Here is a 12,805-nt window from a genome sequence, read left to right as displayed (position 1 = left end):
CTTAGTTTTTCCTCATAGAACTTCCCCTACCCCATTTCCTAATTTGCATATCTTTTTATCCTTGTTCTGCTTTCTTGAGGTACACTGATCAGAACTGCAAAAGATTATTAAAGGTTGGGATGATCTCAGTTTTCCCTCAATATATTTCATAGTGATATTTGGCATTTTGTTTGTCTTTTTGACTGTAGCAGCTAAATAATCCAGTATCTGTCTGCAGTGAGTTCTAGTCTATTCCTACTCATTCTGTCACTTTATATGTTAGTTGATTAATATGCACTGTTTAAATCATTTTTCTTTGAGTATTGTTTTATATTTGCCTATAATGCAAATTTTCTTCTCTACAGTCTTGATACACCATTATCATTACTTGCCATTTCATACATCATAAAAGTTAAAAGTCATCTGCAAACTGGAAGATTTCACAATGTATATATCTTAACAGATTATATAAGAAAATACTAAATAAAGTTGTTTGGAGTGAGGGAATTTTCATTTATCCACATAGAGGGACAACCTGCCTGTCCCTGCCTAGTTTATGTTACTTGACAATTAGCACTTCTTTAGCCAAACAAAGCATTCCCAGAAACCCCTTTGCATTCCTTCCCCACTCTTCTGGAATTTATGTAGGTTCTCTGAAATTGTAGATTTTTTCCCTATAATTTGTCAATTATTACAATTTTTTAAAACTCATAGTTCTACATAGATTTGTTTTGTTTTGTTTTTATCTTTGACTGATGTTTGATAATAGAGTCCTTCTGAGTCACATTTCCCAGCAGAACATGTTTTATTAACAGCATTTTGATCATGTGTTGATTAGACCTGCCCAACTAAAGTAAGTAAAGCCAAAAATTAGTGTCTCTCCAGTTCTAAACTGGAAGTTAACATTTCAAGGCTTAATGTGTTTCATAACGAACATTTTTATTATGAAAAGGGAAAAGTTACATTTATCTGATTGGTGGAGGAGAGTGAAGAGAATATCTATGCATGGATCTTTATATAAAACACTGAAACAGGGGCTTCCCTGGTGGCGCAGTGGTTGAGAGTCCGCCTGCCGATGCAGGGGACACGGGTTCGTGCCCCGGTCCGGGAAGATCCCACATGCCGCGGAGCGGCTGGGCCCGTGAGCCATGGCCGCTGAGCCTGCGCGTCCGGAGCCTGTGTTCCGCAACGGAAGAGGACACAACAGTGAGAGGCCCACGTACCACAAAAAAAAAGACAAAAAAACCCACTGAAACATCCTATTAACCAGATGTTAACCAGAGATAAGGTAGAAAGAGAATGATGCAAGGGGGATTCAACAAGAACCTTATGCTGGAGCCAGGAAACAGCATTATAACATTATTTATCTAAAATTAACCTTTTACAAGTGATGAAGGGTTAATATTAATAGAACTCTCACAAATCTATAAGAGAAAGAGACATACCCTATTAACAAATTGACCAAAATATATAAATAAGCAATTCACAACAGAAGACACACAAATGGCCAAGATATTTTCAGAGATTCAAACTCAGTAGTCAGAAAAATATTAAAATAAGAAGATACCATTTTTCTTTCACACATAGAGTTTGCAAAGATTTTTAAAAAGCAGAAAAGCTTATATTGGAAATAGGCCTTCTCATATTCTGCCGTTGGGAGTATAAACTGGCACAGATTTCCTGGAGGCAAATGTGGCATTACATTCCAAATTACTTAGAAATATGCATACATTTTGACCTAGAAAATTCCAATTTTAGAAATTAACCTGTAGATATACAGAAAGATTTATCTCCATGGATATTATTGTATTATGATGTTATATTAAAGAATTAGAAACAGTATGAATAGTAGTAATGAACTGGGTAAAAATTAGTCAATTTTGTTTTAAAAAGTGAAATGATACATGGAAATGGCTCCCATGTATTATTGAAAAGAAAACGTAGGCTCTAAAACCGTATAAATTTTTTTTTGGTTTGGTTTGGTTTGTTGTTTATTGAGATAAGGTATCTATCTAATTTATTGTCCAGATCAGCACATTTTTTAGAGTAAAAGGATACTATTAACAATTACACCAGGGACTTCCCTGGTGGCTCAGGGGTTAAGAATCCACCTGCCAATGCAGGGGACATAGGTTCGAGCCCTGGTCCGGGAAGATCCCACATGCCGTGGAGCAACTAAGCCCGCGGGCCACAACTACTGAGCCCGCGTGCCACAACTACTGAAGCCCGTGCGTCTAGAGCCCGTGCTCCGCAGCAAGAGAAGCCACCACAATGAGAAGCATGCATACTGCAACAAAGAGTAGCTCCCGCTCGCCGCAACTAGAGAAAGCCCGCGCGTAGCAACAAAGACCCAACGCGGCCAAAAATAAATAAATAAACTTAAACAAACAAAAAAACTCCCAGATATTTCTTTAAAAAAAAAAACACAAAAAACAATTACACCAGGATTAGCATCAACTGAGTCTGTTGCCTTGTTGAACAGCCTTACCAATCAATAAGGCAAAGATAATTCTGATGGTCTATGTTTAATCTGATGTTTAATTCAACCTTGTAAAATGAAATTACTTACTTCTAGAAGGGTTTAAAGCTATCAATACTTTTAGTAGTGATTAGTAACTCTAAAATTTGACCTGTGGGACAGTGTATTCTATTTTCCCTAAGCTTAATAAATAGATTTTGATAAAGTATCTATGAAGGACTTCTTATTTTGTGATTCTTCTAACCAAGTAGGAGCTTAAAATAGATATAAAATATAATCTATTCTTAGAATTCCAAAGGTCCTTTCTTTATTACCTTAGCCACAGCTGTATTGTTTTGTATGAAACAATTTATACACAAGAGTATGGGATTAAATTTCTCAAAGCCTCAAGCCAGACTTCCTCTTCCCTTCCATTCTATGGACCTTAGAAATGTATAAAAGATGGTGATTCAAAAAACCTTAAATAGAAAGATATTAAATAGGAAAAACCAACTGGGATTCCTGTTTTAATAAACCTACCTTACTATAAAGAGCTTGTTGAAATTTAAGATGGTATAATGCATTTATAAAAAGGTCTGAATTTACAAATAGTTTTTAAAGGTATTTTAGAAGAGTGATTATTTTCTATAAAATGATATTTTATGATAAAGTAGGAAGAGTATTCTTAGTCTGTGTATCTTTGTAAGTCCTATCACATTATCATTTTCTAGTACTGGCAGAAGAGTGCCATTTTATGAATAGGAATTCTTTATACTATTAAAGTTGATATCATTATTGCATAGATTATTCTTTAAAAATTTCTCCCCAACCTGTGATAAACCATAATGGGAAAGAATATGAAAAAGAATGTGTGTGTGTATATATATATTATATATATATATATGAATCATTTTGCCGTACAGCAGAAATTAGCACAACACCATTAATCAACTATACTTCAATAAAATAAATTAAAAAAAAATTACTCCCCAAAATATTTTCTTCTCTAATAATCTAGTATCAACATCCTTTAGCTCAGTTAGAAATAAAGGTAATCTCATTTTTAAATTAAAATTGTTTGGACTTTCTCTTTTAAACTTCTTATTTTCAGGTGAATTTTTTCATTAATAGTTGGCCTTTTTTGTAAAACACCTAACTTCTTTTCACATAAAGGATAAATCCAGAATTTTTTTGAATTGTATAAAAATGCAGTTGTGTCTAAAAGAATGCTTCATTGCTAGTGATTTAAATTGCAAAACCCTCCTTATCACAGGATCTTAGTGGAGGGTTGGGAGGGTCATTCTACATAGACTATTTTGTTTTTATTGGCTGAAAAATATTGGGAAGTTGAATAACTACAGTAAGGCAAGACTTGAGGAGCAGTATTGAAGAGTCCAGACATCCTGGAGTCAACACTGCCTAAATTCAAATCCTCCTTCATTATTTACCAACTGTATACCCTTGGGCCAGTAACTTAACATCTCTGGTCTTCAGTTTTCTTATCAATAAAATAGAAATAATAGTGGCTATTCCATAGCTTAGAACAATGACTGGAACATGGTAAACAATTAAATGTTAGATATTATTGCCATTAATATTTTTTATTCTTCTTAGGTATGCCCTAAAAAATGTACATAGCTTGCATCATTGCCATACCAGGCTAATCCCTTATCTACCCATACACTCGGGAAGAAATATAAGCTTATCTTTCTTCAGGAGACCATCACAAATATCCAGGTCTGCATTTTTACCCATTTGATTACTGTTTTAAATTTAAGTCACTTTATTAAGAATCATGCAGTTACTACTAATATTTGCTTCTACTGCCAAGAATGATGAAACTTGCTTAACACAGAATTCTAACGATAGATTTTCCAGAAGAAAAAACATGAAAAATGGTTTTAAACAAAGATCAAAGAGCTTTCTGAAAAGCAGTTTAAGCTGAAGTGCTTTTAAGGAAATAATTGATAAACATATGAAAAATGAATACACAGTTTCCCAAAGCACAGAAAATTTAATAAAGATTAAATACATGTTTATTAAATACTGTGGATATTTGACAAGGATTTTATTCTTCAGCATCAATTTACAAAGGTGTATTATTCTACTGATCCTAGACAGGAAACAAGTCACATTATCACTTGCCTGAACTCCTGCAATAGCTTCCTAATTCTTTCCTTCTGCCCGTACTCACTTTTAGTCAATTCACCATACGGTAGTTACTGTCAGACATGTCACGATTCTGCTCAAAATCACTTAGAGTAAAATCGAGAATCTCTAATTGGGCCTGGGAGTCCAACATGATCGCCTCCCCTATCTAACACATCTTGTAGAATTTTACCTCTCACTTACTCTGCTCCAGCCATGCTGGACTCCTTTGCGTTTGGGGAACGGAATGAAGCAGCTTCCTGCCTCAGGGTGTTTACAGTTGCTATTCCCTGGGAAAATGCCCTTCCTCCCCATGCAGATATCTATTGAGCTCATCTAGCCCTTTCTCAGGTCTCTGTCTATGTCACCTCATCAGAGAGGCCTTCCCTGACCACACTATATAACACAGCACATAAGCACATACCTGCCATCGTTCTCTATTCCCCTGATCCTGCTTTATTTTTCTTCACTGCACTTATCACTATCTGACATATTTGTCTGTCTCCCCACATTAGAAGGTAAGCTCCAAGAGTCTGAGAGAGCTTATCTGCTTCGTTCACTGTTGTTGCCCTAAACCTGGAACAGCACCTACTTTGTTAGATGCTGGGGTGGTTTTTTTTTTTGAGTAAAAAGAATTAATACTTAAATGGACTCATCCTAGTTTAATGCTGACTTCTCATATAAACATAGCAGAATTATTTAAATTTTCTTAGTCTAACAAGCTTCTTTAGGAAAATTAGGCTAAGAACAGATCTGAAATAAGGTATTTCTAAGTATTAAAGGTGATTAAACTGCTGAATACAGGAACTTCGCAGTCATGGGTATCTGCCAGGCTGCTTCCCAGCCATCTTCAAAGCCCTCTTCTGTCCCTTCCTCTGCCTCGCAGTGGTGCCCCCTGACGGCTGACACACAGACCAGCCCGACCCAGCCTATTCCCTGGCTACTTTCTCTCCTTACAGTAAGTAGCCGACTGTATTGTAGCTCAATTAGTTTCGTCTTGGGCCATCTTTTTCTCTCATGCACATCCTCTTTAACATCTTTGCTCCTTCTTCTTCGTTTTTAACCAGTTATCTCTGAAATACTTCTCTTTCTTTCCTTCCTTCCTTCACTTGTTCTTTCACTCTTTCTCGAAAAAGTCCCTGATGATGATTGGTTGGCAGAAGATTAGTACTTGTAATATGCTCCTTCCAAGGAAATGGAAGATACAAATTTTTTAATTAAGTTATATGTAAAACAAGTACCTTCAGAAGATTTATAGAGGTCTTTGTCTACTTCCTTATTGTCTTTTTTCCTTATTGTCTTTTAATTCACTTGTTTTTCCTCAAATATGTACAGTCAAGTTAAATTAATTTTCTTATTCAATTTTAATTTCTAGCATTGCAGATATATTACATTCTATTTTTTATTGGAAATATTTAATTATTTCTAAATTAATGTTTCTAAAAACATGGAACATTGAAACCAGAAAAGCTGCAGGGGAGGCAACTACAGATTCCTTTTGGAACTATCGCAAGGACCCAGCCATAATTAACGGTAATTTTTTTTTCGCGGCTTGCGGGATCTTAGTTCCCTGACCAGGGATTGAACCGGGCCCATGGCAGTGAAAGCACTGGACCACCAGGGAATTCCCAATGATAATTTTTCTATAGGAAAAAGACAGTTTGAGTTCCAAACAAATAACTTAAAAGCAATTTTTTTAAATACAACCTTTCTTTGACGTTAAACATTTCTCATGCTATTGTTTTCTATGTCTATATTTGATAAGGAAAAAATAGATTATTTTTCTCTAAATCAGTATAATCCAGGATTTCCAACGTCTGTTCTGCAAAATACTAGTTCCTCAAGATGCTACTTCGGGGTAAAAAGATGTTCTGTAATCAAATAACTTCGGGACAGATGGCGTACTACATACCACCCTTGAAGGTTTATGATACACATCATCAATAAATTTATTTAATTTTAACGACTGTTTGCAAACATATGTAACTACTAGACTCCTTTCTCGTATAGGTCTTGTTAATATCCTGTGGGACCAATTTGAAAAACACCTGTGATCATTCCATCATTTGGAAATACAGTACTTATGATATTAATTAATATTTGTTGAGGGTTTCCTATGTGTCAGACACTGTTCTCAGAATTTTACATAAATTTTCATATTTAAACCTAAAATAAACCTGTGAAATACAGGCATTATTATTATCCCCCTTTTACAGATGACAAAATTGAGGTTCGGCGTGGTTAATAACATGCCCAAGGTCACAAGTCTAGTGGAGTAATAAGCATTTGGATCTAGGCAGTCTGTTTACAAAAATCCATATACAGCCTCTAGTCTCTGCGACCTTTAATGATGTCACTTATGAATATTCAACTAATGAAAGAATGAGTTATTTTAAAATACTGTGTTATTTAGATATTGCTGGAATTCCTCTGCCTCAGAACTTGAGTGGATACTCTCTGCTGCCATTGTCATCAGAAATGTTTAAGAATGAACAAAAATTCAAAAACCTACATCCGCCCTGGATTCTGAGTGAATTCCATGGATGCAATGTAAACGCTTCCACCTACATGCTTCGAACTAACCAATGGAAGTATATAGCCTACTCTGATGGTGCTTCAGTATTGCCTCAACTCTTTGGTAAATTTGTTGATATATTTTTTAAGTATAGATTATGCATAATGAGTTGACCTACACAGCATTTGCTCAAGGGAGCCAGTAATCATCTAAATAAATATCTGCAGTTTCTCATGCTAGGCCAGTTTACAAAAGGTTGCCCTTGTGAGGAGCAGCTTCTTTGCAAATCAGCATCCGAATTCCAAAGCAAGTGCCCTGAGGCTTTTGATCTGGGTCTCAAGATTGCCACCATTGTTTTCTCTGATCAAGGTGTCTTCTAATACTCATGGTTATCCTTCCCAATCAGTAGTCAACACCCTCTTATTGTACTTTGGATTCAGTTGTTCTGGAAAATTAACTGCTCTCTTATGGAGCCTGACATTCTACATTTATTAGTTAATGTTCACCCCATCCCTACAAGATGTTACTATCATCTTTATTTTATAGAGAAGACTAGAGTTCAGAGACTAGCGTTCAGATACCTGCACAAGGTCTCACAGCTCAGAAGTGGCAGAACTGGGATTTCAACCCAGGTTTGACTCCAAAATCCATGCTCCTTCCACCCTAGAAAGGCCGGCTAGATTCACTACTCTGAATTTGTTCTTAAGCAGCATTATTAGATGTATGGTTTTACTTATCCTTTGTCCTCCTTTTGCACATAAAATATGTGCTAAAGCTATTTTTAATATTCCTTTCTCCCTAAGTTTTTTTCCCAGTTACAAATGTCAAAATTATTAACTCAAAATAATTCTTCAGAGGCCAAACTGATTGACACCCCCCCCCCCCGCCCTTAACTCTAAAAGGAGGAGATTCTTGGCTTCAAAACAAGTCCTTAAGTTTTCATTCTGTTGAATAATGGGCATCTCTTGTTCATTCATGGGTTACGTTCTGCAAAAAGGAGGTGTGCCTGTCAAAGAATCAGTGGGGGAGCCTGCCTTTCCTGTATTCTCTGGGGTTTATTCACTGACGTCCCTTTCCCAGAGAGGTGCCGTCTGAAATCACCTAGAGCAAAACCATAAATGTCTTCAGGATCTTCTGGCCAATGCGCGCAAATAGGCCTGCAGGGGGTCTCCCTCACTGTGACTTGTTCATTTACTGTCTTAGGTAACTTGTCATAAGATCTTTGATTTTTCCAATTAGACTGGCATCCTAGTTACATCCTCTGTCTTCCTACATTGTAGGTAAAAGGAGGGTTTATGTTATCTGAAATATTTATCATTTTCTTGATGATAGTGATTGAGAGTTTTTATTTCCATGGCTATTTGCTCAAATAGACACAATCAATGAATGTAATTTTCAAAAATTCAAGCATAGGATGCTAACGTATATTTAAAAAAAAACAAAAAAAACTAGGAGTTAGTGAAGTTGCAAGAACTTGACTCCACTATATAAAAAATTCTTCAGCTGGAACATCTGGGGTTGTTGAAATGGGACAATATAAGCATTACTATAATATATATATATATATATATATATATATATATATATATATATATATACACATATTTTTTTGCATGTCAAAGTAAGCAAGGCATCACAGATAGGAAGAATTGTGGCTAAGCCATCTAAGAATAGATAAGAAAAAAAAAAGGGATAGCAGGATGATGGTAAGAAGGAAGATAATTTGGACATACATTTAGAGAGGTGTTTAACTTTCGGTATATTATTTTTCCATTTACACTGTCCTTTAGCTTACTATACTAAGAAGAACTGAGGAAAAAAAAAAGAACTGAGAATGAAAATAAATTTTAATATGTTATTCGTCACAGAGTAATGACATTCTAAAAGATGGTTTTTAAGCAGATAATTGTAACAGAGCAGGACCCTATGGGGCCTTCCTGGGACAGGCCTTCCCCCATATCCTCTGCTTTAGCTCCTCTCTGAAGTACTTAAATAACAGTATTTGATGCACATTTCCTGAGTTGTTTTACAGATGTGAAAACCCCCCACCAAATGGAAGATGTTATAACTACTTGATGACCATGAGCACATAGCCCCAGGCCTCCTGGAGCCTAAGGACTGATCAAGTTAACCGCTGTGACGCCACCCTGTTCCCTCATCAGCCAATCAGAGAATTGTGCATGATCCCGTACCCTGCGAGCCCCCTCCCTCAACCTGGCTTTTAAAAATGCTTTGCCGAAACTCTTCCGGGAGCTCAGGGGGTTTTAGGGCGTGAGCCACCCAGTAAACCTTTCTCTGCTCCAAACTGCGACATTTCAGTGTGTTTATAGCCCCACTGTGCATCAGGCACACGAACTTGCGTCCCAGGAAGGCCCCATAGGGTCCTGCTCGGTTACAACTCCCCCCTTTTCTTTGATACTCCTCAATCTTGAGGAGAACAAGTTTTGAATGAGAAAAGGACTAAAGATTCAGATAAGGAGGTTAATCATAAACTTGACAGAGGTACCCACAGGGTCCTGCTCGGTTACATAACTGTTTTGAGAGGTATTCAATTTTTTTTTTTCTTTCAGATCTTTCCTCAGATCCAGATGAACTAACAAATATTGCTACAAAATTTCCAGAAGTTACTGCTTCTTTGGATCAGAAGCTTCGTTCCATTATAAACTACCCTAAGGTTTCTGCTTCTGTCCACCAATACAATAAAGAGCAGTTTATCAAGTGGAAACAAAGTATAGGGCAAAACTATTCAAATGTCATAGCAAATCTTAGGTGGCATCAGGACTGGCTGAAAGAACCATGGAAGTATGAAAATGCCATTGATCAGTGGCTTAAAATCCACTCTGATCCATAAAATATTTGAACAAAAATAAGAAAATAATGTTCTAGAGCTATATAGAAATATGTTAAAAGATCATGATTAATTATGCATTTTAAACATTAGTTTTAATAATTACTGATTTTCAGTTAAAGAATGTACTCTTCTAAAATAAAATATCAATCATTATAGAATTACATATTTTCAAACTCGTTACTATCAAGACCTTATTCTTACAAACTTCTGACAACTTAACCGAAATATTAAAAGGGTAGAATGAAATACTATAATATAAAGTTGTGTTCCTCTGAATATTATGGAATATAAAATATTTTAACAATTTTTATTACTTATGACCCATAAAATAGTTGTTTTTGAGTATTTGATGGTGTCTGATGAGTTATTTTTATTTGATGGGATATAGATCATTTGGATGTATTTGATGGGAGCATTTGGAGTATTTTAATGGTACACAGACCATGGATATGGCGGAAACTATTATTTTTTAAAATAGGTAATACATGCGTAAGGTACAAGCTTCAAAAAGGTACTAAACAGTTAACAGTGAGCATGAAGTCTCTCTCCTTTCCCAGTCCCCCAGCCACCCAGTACCCCTTCCTGGTGGCAACTACTGTAACCACCTATGTATCCTTTGAGAGACAGATAGGCTTCTACAAACTTTACATTCTTCCCCAGCACCCGCCCCTGACACACACACACAAATGGTAGCATACTATAAAAGATCTTCTACAGCTTGCTCTCTGTTTTTCCATTTAACAAAGACACCGAGGACTTCCCTGGTGGCCCAGTGGTTAAGACTCCGCGCTTCCACTGTGGCGGGCACGGATCCCTGGTCCAGGAACTAAGATCCCCACATGCCGTGTGGCACAGCCAAATAAATAAACAAATAAATAAATAAATAATTTTAAAAATAAAAAAACACCTAGAAGTGAAATTACTGGGGCAAGACTATATCTAGCAAAATTACTCTAGATACCACCAAATGACCCCTAAAGAAATTATACCAATTTATACTCTTACCAGCAATACATGGCCTCACATTTGCTGCCAACTGGGTAGATAAAAAATACTTTATTATTGTTTTTCTTCTTTTTCTTACTGTGAGTAAAGTAGATCATATTTTCATATATTTAATAGCCACTGGAATTTCCTTTACATGACCTTTCTTATTTCTATTCTTTGCCTATTTTTCTGTTGGTTGGTTGTCTTTTTTATTACAGGCATACTTTAGATATTAGCTCTCTGTCTGTTAGAGAAGCTACAAATATTTTTTTCCTTTTCATAATTTGTCTTTTAACTTTGCCCTGGTGTTTGTTGACATGTAGAAATTGGTATTTTCATGCAAATTTATGAATCTTTGCTTTTGTGGCTTGGAGATTTTGGGTCATATTTAGAATGGCCTTCCCCACTTATCTTCTTTTAGAGTTTTATTTTTTACCCTTAGATCTTTGACCCATGGGAATGTATTACATATTAGAGATTTAACTTTCGTTTGTTTTTTTAAGATGGCCACCCCAATTGACCTTTTATTGAGTAAGCTAATATTTGTCCCGTTAGTTAGAAAATGCCACTCTATTATATAACATCTTTTATTGAACAAATTATCTTTTCCTCTATTGATCTGAAACGCCGTTTTCATTATATACAAGTCACATTGACATTTGGGTCCTTTCAAAACATTTTTTACTTTGCAGTGGACCAGTCTATTTTGTTTATTAATAGGGTAGGCAATATCTGGTGATACTATTTTCTTTGCAACAGTTTTCATTTTCGGAATTGTCCTTGGCTATTCTTGCTAACTTATTTTTCCCATACAAATTTAGAATAAGTTTGTGTAGTTCCAAAAATGAAAAATCTTGTTAGTCTTTTTATGATATATTAAATTTATAGCCTACTTTAGGGCAAATTGAATTCTTTGTGATATTCGGTTATTCTAAAGAATATAGTCCACTTCTCCCTTTCTTCAAGCCTTCTTTATATTGCTCAGTAGCATTCTAAGTTTTCTTCATATAGATTAGTTTCTTCTTAGAGATTTTTGGAAAGTAGGGACCTTTAAAAAAATACCACCTAGAACCCATCCCACACCAGTGGAATTAGAATTCTAGGGACGGCACCTGGGCAGTTTTGTTCTTATTGCTGTTTTGTTTGGTAAGCCCTCCAGCGGACGATTCTAATGTGCAGCCAGAGGTGAGTTTATTCCTAGGTGTTTTATCATTTGTTGGTGTTGTGCTATTTTAAGTAGATGTTTCTTCCATTGTATCTTCTAATTGGTTATTTGTATATACAAATTTTATTTCTATATATTTACTTTGTACCAATAATACAATTTTTTTGGTACTAATAGTTTTCCAGTTGGTATCTTGTATTTCTCTGGTAAAAAGTTTATCTGCAAATAATAATTTTACCCAATTTCCTTTTAACCTAACTTCCTTTTTCAAACCGTCTTGGAAGTTTTCTTCATTAGACAGCTCATCACCTTTACTTTCCTTATTGTTCTTCAGTGAATTGGTCTGAGCTTATCTTTGTAGTTATGTATGAATTTCTGAGAAATAATTTTCACTTCAGATATATTCTGAAGTAAAACCCTTAAGAGAAAGATCTCAAGATTTAAACTGAAGTTAAAATTAAAATATACAAATCTACTTCTCATCTCCTAATTAAACCTAAGGAATAAAAAATAGCTAATGTGTGATGTATATGCTAAACATAGTGAAAAATAAAGCAATAATAATAGAAATGTGGTTTTGAAAACATAAGCATGTGAAGATAAACATAATACACCTCATTCTATTCAAACTCTTTAAGATGCATTCATCGTTAGAATTTACCAAGCATCTGCAATGTTTTAAGCGTATTCAATATAGGATCA

At 35.4% G+C, this 12,805-nt stretch overlaps 2 protein-coding genes across 5 annotated transcripts in view; one reads left to right on the top strand and one right to left on the bottom strand.

Moving 5' to 3' along the window:
- The window catches only part of ARSK (arylsulfatase family member K), a 44,727-nt gene extending 32,287 nt beyond the window's left edge, over window positions 1-12,440 (top strand). Inside the window, exons 7-8 of the mRNA XM_082836441.1 lie at window positions 6,999-7,223; window positions 9,671-12,440. Coding sequence (XP_082692567.1) covers window positions 6,999-7,223; window positions 9,671-9,951 — 506 coding nt within the window. The 3' untranslated portion in view covers window positions 9,952-12,440. The remainder of the gene's footprint in view (window positions 1-6,998; window positions 7,224-9,670) is intronic.
- Window positions 1-12,805, bottom strand: part of SKIC3 (SKI3 subunit of superkiller complex) — a 158,311-nt gene that overhangs the window by 118,381 nt on the left and 27,125 nt on the right. The window lies entirely within an intron of this gene.

Source organism: Leucopleurus acutus, assembly GCF_964270905.1.
Source record: "Leucopleurus acutus genome assembly, chromosome: 3".
NCBI classification, from domain to species: Eukaryota; Metazoa; Chordata; class Mammalia; order Artiodactyla; family Delphinidae; genus Leucopleurus; species Leucopleurus acutus.
This window is presented reverse-complemented; position numbering and strand designations above follow the sequence as displayed.